This window comes from Manis pentadactyla, chromosome 4 (genome assembly GCF_030020395.1).
Source record: "Manis pentadactyla isolate mManPen7 chromosome 4, mManPen7.hap1, whole genome shotgun sequence".
In the NCBI taxonomy this organism is placed as follows: domain Eukaryota; kingdom Metazoa; phylum Chordata; class Mammalia; order Pholidota; family Manidae; genus Manis; species Manis pentadactyla.
In genome coordinates this window covers 18,738,735-18,754,318 of record NC_080022.1, presented here as the reverse complement: position 1 = coordinate 18,754,318, position 15,584 = coordinate 18,738,735, and the positions used below count along the sequence as shown (strand labels likewise).

General features: G+C 45.2%; 1 protein-coding gene across 4 annotated transcripts in view; it reads left to right on the top strand.

Annotated features, from left to right (window-relative positions):
- Window positions 1-15,424, top strand: part of RHCE (Rh blood group CcEe antigens) — a 33,728-nt gene extending 18,304 nt beyond the window's left edge. For 3 of the 4 annotated variants that reach the window (XM_057499859.1, XM_036914772.2, XM_057499858.1), the window contains 4 exons: window positions 1,253-1,386; window positions 6,541-6,620; window positions 9,988-10,061; window positions 14,577-14,760. In XM_057499859.1, the coding sequence (XP_057355842.1) occupies window positions 1,253-1,386; window positions 6,541-6,620; window positions 9,988-10,061; window positions 14,577-14,603 (315 nt within the window). In that variant the 3' untranslated portion in view covers window positions 14,604-14,760. Of the gene's footprint in view, window positions 1-1,252; window positions 1,387-6,540; window positions 6,621-9,987; window positions 10,062-14,576 lie in introns of all 4 variants that reach the window. The other variant, XM_036914771.2, reaches the window with a different exon arrangement.
- The last annotated feature ends 160 nt before the right edge of the window (window positions 15,425-15,584 follow it).

Here is a 15,584-nt window from a genome sequence, read left to right as displayed (position 1 = left end):
GGATGGGAGTAAATGTCTTCTGCCTCCTCTGGCTTTGAGGCCCTGTGATGGGAGAGGGAAGTGCACAGCAAAAATGCCTAACAAGCTACCATCAGGCCCTGTGTCCACCACTTCCTTTCAGTCTCAGTTTCTTTGACTTTTCAGTGGATGGGGAGTGATTCAAGGTATGATTCACTCATTCATTCATTCATTTTTTAAACACAAATGTTTAACACTTATCCTGCTTCCAAAGCTATAGTGCAGTGAGGGAAATGGACAAATCCACACGACAGTGTGATTCCTATCACAGGAGCACATCTAACCTGGCCTGAGATGGATCAGGAAATGCTTCCCAGAGCAGAGGGTGTATCAGCCAAGTGTTGACAGATAACTAAAAATAGCTAAGCAAAGGAGAGGATGTATTCCAGGCAGAAGGCTGGGTTCAAAGGCTCAACAGCGAGAAGAGCATAGAGCCCAGCCAGGAAAGAGCAAGACGTTCTTCCGACTGAAGGGTCGGGTTCAGCTGGGAGCATGGTGGGAGCAGAGACTTGAGAGAGGCGAGATACTCAGGTGCAGCTCCTGGGCTAGTTGAGGGGTCTAGGTTTTTATTCTGAAAACAGTGGGGAATCCTAAGGAGAGAATTAGCCTACCGAATTGACATTTGTATGTGTATCTGAGGGCCTGCATCCCTCTGGGAGGATAGGTGGTGAGGTGGAGGAGCCTGGAAGTGTGGAGTCTGGAAGTGTGGTCAGATTCTTTTCTACTCAGCCATGATATCTTTGGGATGGCAGTTAAGTTTGGGCTGGACCAGTGAGCCTCAATTACCCTCCACAGGGACATGTGGCAATATCTGCAGACATTTTGGTTGACATACTGAGTGGCGGTAAAGGCAGTGCTACTGCCATTAGAAGGTACAGCCCAGGGCTGTACATCTCACAAAGCACAGGACAGCCCCTCTCACAGCACAGAATTATCAGCTCAAAATGTGAGTAGCACCTGCCTCTCAAAGTGTCATCAGTGGACCATCAGCATTGGCCTCACCTGGGCCTGTGCTAGAAATGTAGACTCTCGAGCCCCAGGCCCACTAAACCCAACCCTGCGCTTTCAGAAGCTCCCGGGTAATGTGAGGGCACATTCAGGTCTGAGAAGCACTCTTTCAGGTGAACCATGTAGCCCGTTCCCTTCTGGTGGCCCTGGATGCCTGCAATCTGTAAAAAGGGTGGGTAGTGAATATCAGTCTGTTGTATACTGATTATAATACTGTTTGTCTCAGGTGTGTTTTAACCACGTGCTGGGGATCCATGACACCTGTGGCATGCACTACACCTTCGGCCTTCCGGGACTGCTCGGAGGGATCGCCTACATTGTGCTGATGATGCTTCAGGCCAACTGGACCAAGAATCTCATGTGGGTCTCTTGGCTAACCCCCTCAACAGCCCTATACGATGCAGGAGGAAATGTGCCTGGAGCCCTTAGTTGGGGCGTGTGCATTCAGTGCCAGGCACTCAGCAGGCCTCAGGGAATACTTATTGGCAGATTTATTCGAGAATTCTGCCCAGCCTCTACCTTGTATGAAGTTACCCCCTCTCCAGGCCACCTCTTCTTTCCAAACAGGGTACCTTAGGTGCCAGACAAAGGTCCTGGGTCCCGTCCCAAATGCAGACAGATCAGGTCATTCAGGCCCCAGCCAGCCGAGTCCATCTGTCAGCCCCTGGTGCCGCGGGTCCTGGTGGCATGTACCACGGGAGTCAGACCGGTCTGGACCCCTTACTGACTGGGCAGGCTGCCTGATCTCTGAGCCTTGCTGCCCAATGTTCGTGAAGATAATGAGAGTCCCGCCCCTCACAGGGCTGTGGGAAGCTGCTTGAGGCCCGGCACCGTGTGCTTCAGAGGATTAAATACATTAATGTAGGAAAATGCTAAGCACAGCCCATCCGTGAGGCCCAGAGAGAGAAGAGGCTTGGCTGAAGCCTCACGGTGAGGTGGGCATGTAGGCCTCTGGACTAGAGTCGGGTCCTCTGCGCCCCAGACAAGGGACAGCAGCAATCAGTTTGATGCACCAGAGCTATCGCCTCCACGAGACTGTGTAGTTGTCTTGCCAATGGGTTTCAGCCCTGAGCGAGTTCACTATGGATTCAGTGTGACCAAAGAAATGGCAGTAGAACGTTCTTGGGGTGAAAGGGTTATACCCAACTTTATTCCCACAGTGGCAGGTCAATCACTAAAAATGCCATTCACTAGAGTGAGTCTGCATGCAGCAAGCCGGTCTCTGCCTCTCGGTCTCTGTCCTCGGCGCTGCCACCACTCCAACCTCTGCTCTCCTGCAGCCTTGCAGCCATGCCACCATGTCACCCAGAGCCCTGGGCAGGGCTCTCTATACAGAGTCAATAACGATATGTTGCCCACACGTGTGTAGTGAGCCAGCCACCCAGGGCCAGGTGAGAATCCTGGCCACAGGAACCTTCATTCTATCCACAGTACTCCCTGGATACAGCTACATCAAGCGGAAGAGTGACTTGGGTAGGATCAGGGATAGATTTTTCCAGATGAACTGATACAGTGATAATAATATCACTGATCATAATCACTACTTTTTTATGGACTGCTAAGTGCTATGCACTATGCTAAAATCATCACAGGCATTGCCTCATTTAATCCTCACAATCACCCTGTGAGGTATTATTATCATACTCTAAGAAATGACACTTAGGGGCATTGTCTGCCCGGGTCACTCAGCTGGAAGCTGGCCGGAAAGTGGTGAGCAGCTGAAGCGGGTGATGAAGAGCTCACGGCGTTTGGAGGCATCCCGGAGAAATCAAGGAGGGCTGGCTCCCTCAGAGCTCTGACGATAGAGATGACTGTAGCCCCACATTATAGGAATCACGAATGGGAGGGTGAGACATCCCTCCTTGGGCTGCTTGGAGTGAGGAGGTCCCCTCTGGGGGTCGGGGAGGGATGGGCTGTGTGAAGCAAGGTGCCTCAGCGATGGGCTCCAGTGATGTATCTGCTGTTGTTCTCACAGCTGTGCAACTCAGCAAATCCTTTCTTCTCTCTGGGCCCCTGAGTCCCCTTCTGTGCAATGAGGGGTTGATCTAGAAGGGCCCCAACCTCCGATTCCTGTAGGGGCTAGGCAGGTAAAGTAAAAATGAAGCCAGTGAAGGGGGCTGGGACACAGCGGGCAGTTGCTTTTCAGCACTAGGCAACCGTTACTGAGCAGAGACCCAGGCTCCGTGTCACCAGATCTAAGGACTTTTCAAGAGAAGCCAGAAATCCAGAGTTATGCACGTACTCTGTCCAGCACTGGCAAAAGGTTCAAAATCCTTAGACACATTGCATGGGCCAGATTCTGCTCAGGGGTGGCCAGCCTGTGACTTTGGAATCACCTGCCCTTCCAGCTCCCAAATGCTGATTCTGTGGCTCTCCTAGAGCAATGGTTCTCAACATCAGCAGCACCCGAGAACTTGTTAGAAATGTAAATCCCATCCCACTCAGACCTACTTGATTAGAAACCTGGGATTGGTTTTAATAAGCCCTCCAGGTGATTCTCCTGCAAGCTCAAATTTGAGAACTGCTGGCCTATAGCAAAACAAAACAAGAGAAACAAAATATACACAGGTCAGTCAACCAACAGTGTGTTTAACAAGTGGGTCTCCAGATAAACAGAGCCCAAGCCATCCAGGTGAAATCATGGAACAGGAAGTTGGGAAATAAGCATGATGGTCCTGGGAGCCTGGGAGCTGGCTCCAGCATACCTGGTAAACAAATCACCTTCCCAGGGTGAGACAGTTGATGACCAAGAAGTAATTGCGCTCTCACCTTTGCAGGAAGGAACCTGGCAAAGAGAAGGACATAGTGACAGCATTCATCTCTCTTTGGGGGAACCTTCGGTCTTCCTGGGAGTAAAGGGCACAAGCTTCAGGGACAGACAGACAAGGTCACATTTACAAGTCGTGTGACCTTAGGCAGGGTACTCAAAACTTTCTTCAGGTTTCAGTTTTCTATCTGTAAAATGGGACAATAAGATCTACACCCGAGGGCTGCTGTGAAGATTCAGCAACATACAATTAAAGGACTGAGGACAGTGTTTGGCGTGGAGTAAACACCCAACCCGTGGCCTTCTTTCTGATGATTACTGCTACTGCTTCCATATAAGGGGCATCTGTATATCATGGAAAGAGGGATAAAGGATGGAGCTGGGAGTCAGAACATTTCATGTGAAATGTGCAACAGCTTTTTTGTTAGCTTGGTATCATTGGGCAACTCAGCTGACTTTTCATTTTCACTCTACAAACAGTATTTGCCTGTTTTCTATTCAGGTGAGCGAACATGAATGGGTCAGATGCTATGCTCACAGCCAGGATGGGGCAGTTTTCACAAATGGTGGGATTTTAAGTGGTGTGAAGACACACTTACATAACAGTGACTCATGCAGTGCAGACGCTCTTTTTCAATTCTCAGTCCTTTGCTTCAGGAGAAAATCGTGCTGAGTGTGTTTGTGCCCTTCAGACACTTGTTCACAATGACAGCGGAGGGAGCCTGGGCCTACAGACTTGTCCAGACTGTCCCATCTGGGGGAGAGTTTAGGAACGTTTTGTTTTCATTGTATCTCTTTTTACAGTTACCTCCCATTTCTCTTCCATTTATGGTAGTGACACAAAGTTTCCCTTTGAACTCATTTATTTAAATGTAAAAAAAGTCTAAAGGAAAACTTCTCAATAGTGTCCCTGGAATGCCAATATGGCCAGATTTGTGAAGGTGGCCCTCAAATGCTGAAATGTGGCAACAATCTGGCCAGACTTTGTGGGTGGACAGACCTGCCGGGTTTGAATCCCAAGAGCCACCCACATCAAATTGTGTGCCATTGGAGCCCTCAGCTGACCTTCCCAATCCGGCCCTCCCCATCCGTGAAATAGGGACCGTCATGGCTTGTTCACAGGGCCGGGAGGAGCCCTGTGGAATCAGATGGCAAATCATGGAATCAAGGGTCTGGCACAGGGGAGCCCACCCTGAGTGGGGACAATTAGGGCGATTTTTACTTCATCCAGCCCTGCTTTCAGACAGTATCAAGGGACAGTGAATTGTGTGTCGTCAGCAGATTTAAGTTGAGCTTCTATTCTGCTGCTTGATGTTAACTTAAAAAATTTTGGGGGGGGAGTGTAATCTACCTCTAGCAAATATCATAAGGGGATCACTTGGGAACTTCCTATCATGCCGTGTAACCAGCCCTCAGAGCTCCTTTGTCTCACATCCCAGGGCAACAGCTAACCTGACAAAGGCAGTTGCAAAGCTGCTTTTGTCCTTGACAGACATGGACTCATAAGGGAAGTCTGTGCTCTTGTGCTCCTGGCTTCTTGTACTCAACACTGAACTTGTGAGATTCACCCGTGTTGTTGGGTTTCTCTGGAGACTGCTCATTTTCATTGGGTTGGGTTTCATTAGAGGGTTGAGCTGTGCTTTGGTTTAATTTATGGAGGTTCCTGAGTGACGACGTGAAGAGGTCAGCATCACCGAAAGGCAAGGTTAATGTCCTACAGGTCCCCGGGAAATGAGAGACACAGCACATCATGCAGGGTCATGTGAAAACTCATCACACACAGGGACCAGGCAGCAGAGGGAGAGGGGAACCAAGACTGCCGTTAGGACTAGAGTGGCAGGGTGATAAGTTGAGGACATCCCACAGGGCAGGAAGTGAAAACATGTTAGAGTTGGTGCTTCAGGGGGCCTGAAATACGAGCTTTGCACTCCCATGAAAGCTGCCTTGCAAGAGAGTTTGGCCCTGTGATAAATGAGTGCCAGGCAAATACAGAAGCTAAGAAAACACAGTTAAACCAAGTGTTCTATTGTGTGAATATGGAATGATTTATATATTCTGGATATAGATCTTCTGTCAGAAATATGCATTGTGAATATCTTCTCCCACTTTGTGGGTTTTCACTTTCTTAATGGCATCTTTTGATGAAGAGAAGTTCTTAATTTTAATATAGTCCAATTTATCATTGTTCCCTTCATGTTTAGCTCTTGTATGTCCCGTTTAAGAAATCTTGCCTACTGCAAGGTCATGTAGATGACCTCCCAGGGCCCCTTAGTAGTTTAAACTGAAGTCCTACGGCTGCCTTGAAGGAGAGAGGACAGGGAAGTGTGTTCACGGTGGGGTAGGAAGGGGAGATGAATGTGATAGCCAAGCTGTACTCCTTCATCTTAAATTCATCTAATGAAGAATCTCAGGACTCTGAGAGGTTGAATGACTTGCCTGTGTCTCACAGCCAGCGACAGGCCTGGGATTTGAACTTGGGTCTTTTGACTCCCGGTCTAGTTCATTATCCATGGGGTCGAAGGATTGAAGTATGCCAAAGAGGACCTTGGAATTCTCCCTTCCCCTCCAACATGTCTGCATGGCTTTCTAGAACACGACAAGGGAATATACCACCTGGGCAGAGGACACTTGTTCTCGGACGGCCCTCACTGACAGCATCACTACTGATGCACATGGTGTTTTTTGACGCTGATGACCTCTGCACGCTTGATGCCTGAATGTAACCACCTCTGCCTTGTCATTTGAAGGGTCGGCTACCAGATGCTCATCGACACCGGGGCACTCAGCATGGCTGTGGCTGTGGGTCTGGTATCCGGTCTTCTGACAGGTCAGTGTGAGACCACCCTTCTTCTGCCATTGTCCAGTGCACAGGGCCCGGGTCCAGAGGGCACCTGCCCCATGGCAGGATGTGCATGTGCCCATCCCCTTCCCTGTGGATGAACCCCCTCAGCTGCAGCCATGTGAGACAAAGGGCTCAGGCCTTGACCAAAAAACAAACACAGAATCACATCGTTTCAGAAATGGGAAGGCCCTCAGAAGTCACCTGCCGTGTGCGTGGACTCTGAGGGCCAGGGAAAAGGAAGAGACTTTCCTGAGGTTCTAAGTAGGGGTTAGTGGGGACACTATAGCTTCTTGAGCCCAAGGCTGGTGGCTTCACCCAATTTTGTACAGAAGGCCAAAGGCACCCTTATACCAAAAAGCAGAAATTTTGTTCTTCACGCATATTATTTCATTCAATATCTATTATGAGGTGGGCAGTGAACCCAGTAGACTCCCTAATCTTATATCCCTGAGAATATGAGTTGATATTGTAGTTGAGGAGGTGAGTTTGACAATAAATAAGTAAATATTTACTATGTCAGATGGTGATAATTGTATGAAGAGAAATAAATCCGGGTAGGGGAACACAGAGTCAGTGTGAGGAGTTCTTTTAGACGGGTGGGAAGGGAGGGTCCATCAAATAAACTGACCTTTAAACAGAAACCTAAATGGACAGAAGGAGGGAGACATACCATGAGAAGAACAAGCCATGAAAAGGGACAGCAAGTGTAAAGGCCCTGAGACAGGAAAATGCTTTGCATGTAAGAACAGCAAGGAGATTAGTGTGGCTGATGTGGACAGAGTGAGGGGGAGAGTGGCAGGGATTGAGGACAGAGTGGTAGCAAGGAGCAAAGTCATTCCGAGACGAGAAGCCACTGGAGACCCTTAAACAGAGGACTGAAGTATGTTTCTGCTCCTGCAGTAAAACAGAAGAGCAAAGAATTTGGGAAGTTACTATTTCACTAGTCTTACTTATATGCTAGGTGAAAAATACGTATTCTGTCTACAGCCGTTCACCTTTACCCTACAAGCAAACAACTTATTGGTTGGACACTCATATATTATGTCCCTAAGCAGGGAGTAAACATAAATAAAGGACAAAATGGTGTAAGCAGACACCCAGGAGTTGTGTGACTTTGGGCCCTATCACTTTACTCACTCTGAGCCTTGGCTGGCTTCTCTGTAAAATGAAAGGATTATGGTGATGAGTCAGTTGGCTTCCTTTCTACTCTGCAACATGAAGGCACTATTTGGAGTTACCTGGGTAATTTAAGAGAGTGAGATTGGTTGGCTAGAATTGCTTTAATGTATCAATTGGCCTCAGCTTTTGACAGTCTGAGGTGATTAATTAAATACGGATGAGAAGAATGCCTTCTTCCACAAGTTTACATGCTGTTCATGGTGGGCAGACCAACCCTGACGAGGGTTGCCAGACTTAGCAAGTGAAAATACAAGGGGCCCATTTTTTAAATTTACAATTAGTTGAGCCAGTATTTTGGGGCTCTCACACCATTCACCACTGCCAATGGGATTGACAAAGTGACACTGACCCGCACTGGCCAGTGAAGTGTCCAGAAGGGCTTTCCTTATACATCATTGGAGTCAATAAGAGTGTAGAGAAAATGAAAGTTCCTATGGCCAGGATTCTCATCTGACGCCGGTTGGCTTGTCCGCCGCACACAATACATGGGCAACATGTTATTATTGACTCGATATAAAGAGCTCTGCCCAGTGCTCCGGGCTGCACTGCTACAGAAGCAGAGGCTGGAGTGGTGGGGGCGCCGAGGACAGAGATAGAGACCAGCTTGCTGCATGCAGATGTGCCCTGAGGTGGACAGGATTTTAGCGCTTGACCTGCCACCATGAGAATAAAGCTGGGTATAAACCCTACACCCCAAGAATGTTCCATTGTCATTTTTCTGTCTCACTGAATCAAGAGTGAACTTGCCCAGGGCTGAAACTCATTGGCAAGACAAAGATAACAGAGGAAAAGACACCCATATTATTCCTTTAAGAGTTAAAAAGAATGACTTCTTGTGTTTACATGTTGCCTTGGATATTAGGGAACTGGTGATTCAAAAGTATTGAACCATCAAAGGGGACAGAGCCTCCAAGCAGCCTCCAAATTGGCCCTCTAAGGCCAAGCATTTTACTTGTCAAGAGACCCCCTTATTTGGAGCCTGTCTATACCTACTTAAGAAACAATCCCATCAAGCATGGTTATTGGGTTTCCCAGTTCAGGCAGATTAGAAATATACAGTTGGATGTGGGATAGATTTCTGGAGGTAAGGCACACCGGTAGAAGTTAGAAGTGAAAACAGAAAGCCCAACAGAAGAAAAGAAATTCTTAAAAGTAGACACAAGAACACGAAAAGCTTGGGCTGCTGAGAGAATAGGCCAACAGCCCTCAGCAGCTACAAACCTTCTCTACATTATACAGCACATTCCATACATGGATGTTCCTAGCAACGGTTCTGATTTTTAAGAAAAAGTCTAAATGTGTTCAGTGTTGTCTTGTAAGATAAGAAATAAATTTTAGATGGATTTTCATCAGTGATGAGTAAACTTCAGCTACCTGGAATATTCATGTAGGTGATAAGAGATCATTTCTGAGTAATTCTAGCTAAATGAGGTGTGTTGATTGCACCCTACATGCCAATATGTTACAGGCATGCACTACAAAAGGAAAATATGAATAAGCACATGCCTACTCTTGTTAATCTTACTATTTAATACATTGGGACCAATCATCACTAAAATCAGAGATCAATCCATCAACGGCATTTCCCTGAATCATGTGAAAACATTAAGTGCTCACTTCAAGTATCCGGGGAAATTGAGCAGACTTTGTGCAGCTCGGGTAAAGCCTAGGGCCAAGCTCTCTGGGCAGAGGCTGGCTGGATGAAAAGAACAGGCACAGAACAAGTTGTTATAAACTTCTTTCCTAACTACACAAGTGGAACCTTGAGATGAGGTCACCCGGAGTTTCTGACAAAGCACCTGCAGGGGCAGCTAATTGGAGTCGCTCTCAAAGGTAGCTCTTGTGTTTTAAATGGATCAGCTGTAAATGGGGGCATCACCTGACAGAGCCTTCTATTTCTTTAAGGAAGAATGTCAGATCCATGGTAACCAAATACCTCTCAGGGTAATCTAAATCATTTGGAGATAATTGCTCTTGCCAGTTCCCTTCAAAAGATGTATATAGAATTAATTAAGCTGGTCCAGGAAGGACAGTGCTTCAGTTTCTCTGTCTCCTGGTTGTGGAAGAAAAAAAGGATTTCTGTGGAGATACCATAGTTGACATATGATATTTTGATGAATTTTGAGACAAATGCTGTGTCCACGTGTTTACCATTAATTATGAATTTAAACAGGTTTCCTCTTAAACCTCAAAATATGGAGAGGACCTCATGTGGCTAAATATCTTGATGACCAAACTTTCTGGGAGGTAAGATTTTTAACCTATTAATGTCATAGATTTTGAGTGAATGAACTTAGAAAGATGCCTTAATTTAGTGTTTGTGAGAACGAAATAAAAACAAACAAAAATGAAAAAAGAGCATCAGGGGAGGAGTAAGCCCACGGAGTACATAGCTGTGTGCGGGCTGGGAATGGGGAGGTGGTAAAGGTTACCATTTTCCTGATGCTTCAAAGTCACTGAGGGTCAGGGATGTGAGAACTGTTGCTAGCCACACTTCTCCTCCCCATCTGGAGTTATGAAAGTAGGCAAATAGTTTTATATGAAGGTGATAGAATTCAAGAGCCTGAAGGACCCCAGGGGCCAGCAATGCAATTCCTCATTTTACAGACATGCCAAGTGTGGTCATGACTGGCCAAGATCTCACTGGGAGTCAGTGGCAGAGCAGGATCTAGAACACAGCTCTTGATAAATCTTAGCTATTGGTCACAAGAAAACTTTTTACCATAGGAAGCGGGGGTCATTTAGCCAAGAGGACACAGAACTCAAGTCAGCTGCTGCTGGGGGTTCTATGCTATGTTGTCGTGTTGTTATGAACAGACTAGGAAGGAAGTCAGGGCTCAATTCCTGTGTCCCCACTGCTATCCTCCCTTTGACCTACACTCAGTTCACCAAGCACTCTAATATGTGTCACCTTAGGTGATCTTCCAACCAATACTGAGGTTGGCTGGTCAAGCATTTCCAAATTATAAATTGGAAGTTGTGGCCAATGTCAGGCTGATGCCCAGCATCACACCTTTGTGAATGGCAGAGACAAGACCAGGAACCGAGGCTTCTGAATCCTAAGCCAACCCTTTCTTCCCTGAGCATGCCCAGATACTGATCACTAAAGGGACAGAGAACCGGCCTCATTACCGGCCTTGGCATTTGTGTCTGTAGGGGCTAAACAGGGAGACCTTACAGAGAGGACCTGCCACCTCCTCTCCTTTCCCTCCTCTTCCATCTCCTCTCTTTCATCTTCCTGCTCTTCTTCCTCTTCAAACACCTTTATGGAGGTGTAATCGACAATGAACCACACATATTTAAAGTGTACAGTTTGATACATTTAAACGTTATTTACACCCATGAAACCATCACCATAAATGATAATGAACAGATCCATCACCCTGTCATTTCCTCATGCCTCTTTGAAACTCCTTCCACCCTATCCCACCCCATCCCATCCCCAAGCAACCACTGAACTGCTTTCTGTCCTACAGATTTGTTTACATTTTCTGTAACTGTGCCCAGATGGAATATGGCACATATTCTTCTTTGGCCTATTCTGAGTCATCCATGTCACGGAGCGTGGCCTTGCACCAGCTTCTCTCTGCTGCTATTGGCTCTCAGCTGCTCCCAATAGCTAGTCTCTCCCAGTCTCCTGCAAGTGTTCTCCCACATTTAGCAGAAGCAGGGTAATATAGTGAAAAGGCTCAGAAAACTGGTTTAACCCACCCATTCATTCCAGAAGCATTTATTGGGCAACTATTATATACCAAGTACTCTGCTAATTAACCAGGGATACCATAAGAAGGACAAACATCCAGCTCAATTATTTGAGTTGGAATAAGTATTTGCTGAATAAATGAAGGAAATCTGAGGAACCCCACCTAACGCTAGCCACTGCAGCATCAGGTGAAATGGAATGAGCATGTACCTGGAATGAGAAGACCTGGATTCCAGTTACCATTTGGCAAGGTTATTATGCAGGCAAGCTGTGAATCTCTCTCATTGGTAAAATGAGAATAGTAACCTTTGTTCTACTTTACTGGGTTGTTCTGAAGAACAAATAAAGTAATAATGTCTGTAACTACATTCAGGAAAATGCACAGCACTACATGAGTGTAAAAGTTTATTACTAGGGGGTTTTAGCCAACCACAAAGGAAATGTAAGCATAATAGCTATCGTTTATTGTAAGCCTACTCTGTCTTATTTTGTACTAGATGCTTTTCAACATTATCTGATTTTTGTCCTCACATAAACCCTACACAAGAGTAAGTAGCCTCATCTTTAAGATGACAGAGCTAGTAAATGGAACAGGAGGAATCTGAATGGGTGTTTGGCTCCAAAGACACACCATGTGTGTGTGTGTGTGTGTTGAGAACAGTTACTGGAGAAGAGTTATTTCTCCCCCCAGTCTTCTGATTTATTTTCTTACAGCTAAATAGAACCATTTATATAGCAGTATACCACTTACAGCTTGCATGTGAAAAACTAAATATCCATTAAAGAGGCAACAATTCAAACTTCCAAGGCTGATAAATCCAGGGGTGATTTTTTTTGGAGTAAACTATCCCAAGACATTTTAAACATGATCGAATGCCCTTTTTGTATTTCGTAGAATAGACTGCTGGGGCTTGGAAGGAACATTTCTTCACTGGTTGCCCAGACCATAGCCAGCATGTCCCATTAGGATGGGGCACTCCCCACTCCTAAGGGCACCCATCTAATTCTTGGATGTTCTTATTAAGATGCACTCATTCATTCACTAATTTCATAAATGTAATCTAATATCTGACAGACACTGTATGAAGGGTTGGAGAGACAAATCTAAATAAAATACAGTTCTAGCTCTCAAGGACTTGTATATACTAATCCTCTATCTTCCCGTACACTTATCCTAATCCAGGCACTGATTTACAAAAATTCAGTTTATAACAATTTTTCATTGGGCATGTGTCTAATGCCTTAGCTAAGAATACCTTCCTTCAACTTTTTATTTCAATTTAATAAACCATGGGTTTTATTTCACACTTTCCAAAGCACAAGGACACTGACATCCACATATTAAAAATAATTCCACAGTTAACTTTTCTGAAGAAAGGAGCTTTTTCATGAGTCCATGTGAACAAGCCTGTTCTGGATACCGCATGGGGGTACACACAGGGAAACTGGAACTTTCACCACTTAGGACTGGATCCTTTAAGCCAGCTCTAATAGGCATAGCTCTATTAAGTACTAAATAAGTAATCCTGGAAGCTGCTGGAAGAGTTCTGGAGATCATGATGCTGAGGAAGTTAGGGAAAATGGAACTTGGAGTTGGGCTGGATTTGGCTCAGCAGCAAAAAGGACGGACATTCCAAGCAAGGGGAAGAGTGTGAGCAAGAACAGGAGAAGCATGAAGCGACCTGGCTCAGCAGAGAATTGGTGAAGAAAGGATGAAAAGCGGGCAAGAGCCAGCAGAATCATCCTTCAGGTGACTGGAAGCTCCCAAAGGTTTAAGTGGAGAAACGATGCAATAAAATAAATGCTTTAGAGTTGAATAGAATGATAGGGTTAAGCATGTAGGATGGATTCAGAAATGAATGCAATATGCTGAAGATCATGCATTGGCTTCTGATAAGTACTTGCAGTTTATCTTTTAAATGATCTTGTTGCCAAGAAATAAAAACACCATCACAAGTACAAAAACATGTGTTGAGTTCCTCCTGGTGTTTTATGCAAAATTCTCAAAACCTAGCCTTGTCACACTGCTATCAGCCCTGCACTCATTTAAAACACATGTTCTGGACACACAGTAAGGGTCCAACAAATGCTTGCTCCACCAAAATGAGGAGAGCTGGATTTTAAAGCAATGTAGGAAACTAGATGAAGAGCCTGTCAACTGACTCCTCCCCTGAGGAGCATTGTTCTGGGAGGCAGATCTGAACTGGAGTCCTAGCTCACCCCCAGCAGGCAGGCAGGCACCCTCAGGCAAGTCACTTTACTTCTCAGGGCCTCAGTTTCTTCATTCGTAAAACGAGGCTAAACTCTATGCTCCAGAGCCAGACAGATGAGGGTGCTACTGCCTCTAGCTCTCTGTTCTCTCAGTGCTTGTCTCCTCAGCTCTGAAATGTAGGTGATAAGAGTAGCATCTCACTAGGTTGTTTTAAGGATCTAAAGGAGATAATGTGCAGTGTTAGCATGCTGATCCATAAAAAACACCCCATAAATAGTAGGTGCGCTGACTTCCAGTTCCACGATGCTGTGACCCATGCCACTCAACATGCAGCAGCATGGCAGGGTGTAACATGGAACAACAGGTTATGTCCAGCTGGCAGAAGACCAGTGTACACTTAAGGACAATCTCCAAACATCTGAACGGCTGTTATGTAGAAGAAAAAAAAAATTTTCCTATGCTTCTCCAAAGAATCTACGTAGGCCCAGGGGGTGATGCAGAATAAATTGCTAACAATTTGAACTGTCTGCAAAATGGAATGAGCTACTTCATATGGTAGTGAGTACCCTGTAACTGGAGAGCGTTTCAACAAAACCCCGATGACTATTTATCAACGACTCATGTAAAGAGCTATGCAAAATGAGATTTGCCTGAGAACACTTCCAATTCAGACTTTCAGGGGAAAATTCACCTTTCATCTTCCAGATGAAATAATCTCTAAGGCTTTTGTGATGAGACGATATTTTGGTCAACATAAGTTTTAACGTATCAAACAAGAATCAATACATCCAAATTGTAAGAGCTTAAGTATTCATCTGTCATAAAAATGTTTGTTTTGCTTTTACAGTTTCCTCATTTGGCTGTTGGATTTTAAGCAAAAGCATCCAAGAAAAACAAGGTCTGTTTGAAAACAGGACAACTTGCCTCCACTGCTGCCCACCTTGTTTTGTGGGTGACAAACACTCGTTACAGCAAAGCCTCCTTTCCTACCACGAAACAAACAAGGTCAGCGATAGATCTGATATTAAAAAACAAAAGATTAAAAATTTAAGTGGTAATTTCATAATAGATTTGAATAAATATATTTGGTTTCATTAAAGATGATGCTATCAACATTTTCTTGGGTACGGACACATAATTAAGGTTTTGGTTCAATTTTATTGACAATTCTTAGATCTATTCTCATGCTAATAAAGAGTACCACCCAGTTAACTTGTCTACATCATGTAACACTGGGAGAACTTAAGAACTCACGTACAGTTAGTCCTGTAATGCTGACGTGCTTTTATTCCAACATTTTCATAAGGTAGTTCTTATTCCCTGGTCACCTTCTGAATTGAACTGCGAGGAAAAACGTCATGGTCCATTGTGGAGATACGCTGTGTCAAGGTTAAAAAACAAGTTCCCTGACCTTGGCGAAATCATTTAAATTTCCCCAGTCTGGGTTCCCTCACCTGTAAGAAGAGAAGGTGGACTTGAACCTCCAACATACCCTCTAATTCTCTAAAACTTGCCCCAAGTGATTTGCTGTGGGAGGGCAGCAACACAGTCATTCTTTGGGTAGTGTCTCGAAGACCAGGCAATGTTCCGAATATACATACTGGGAGATAATGGCTTACTGGGAAAGAGTACCAGAAATCATTTAAAAGGTACTTTGTGTTTAGTGAATGGCTAACTGTAGAATATTTAATGAAAGAAAACATTTCAAGCTGTAGTTCTGAAGAACATGCATCCCATAGTTGCTAGTTCATTGAAAAAAAAAATCCCATTTTCCATGGTGGGGAGCCAGGGGGATAACAAGAGTTCCAGGGAGGAACAGACTATGAGAATGCCCAGTAATTAAAGTTTGTACATT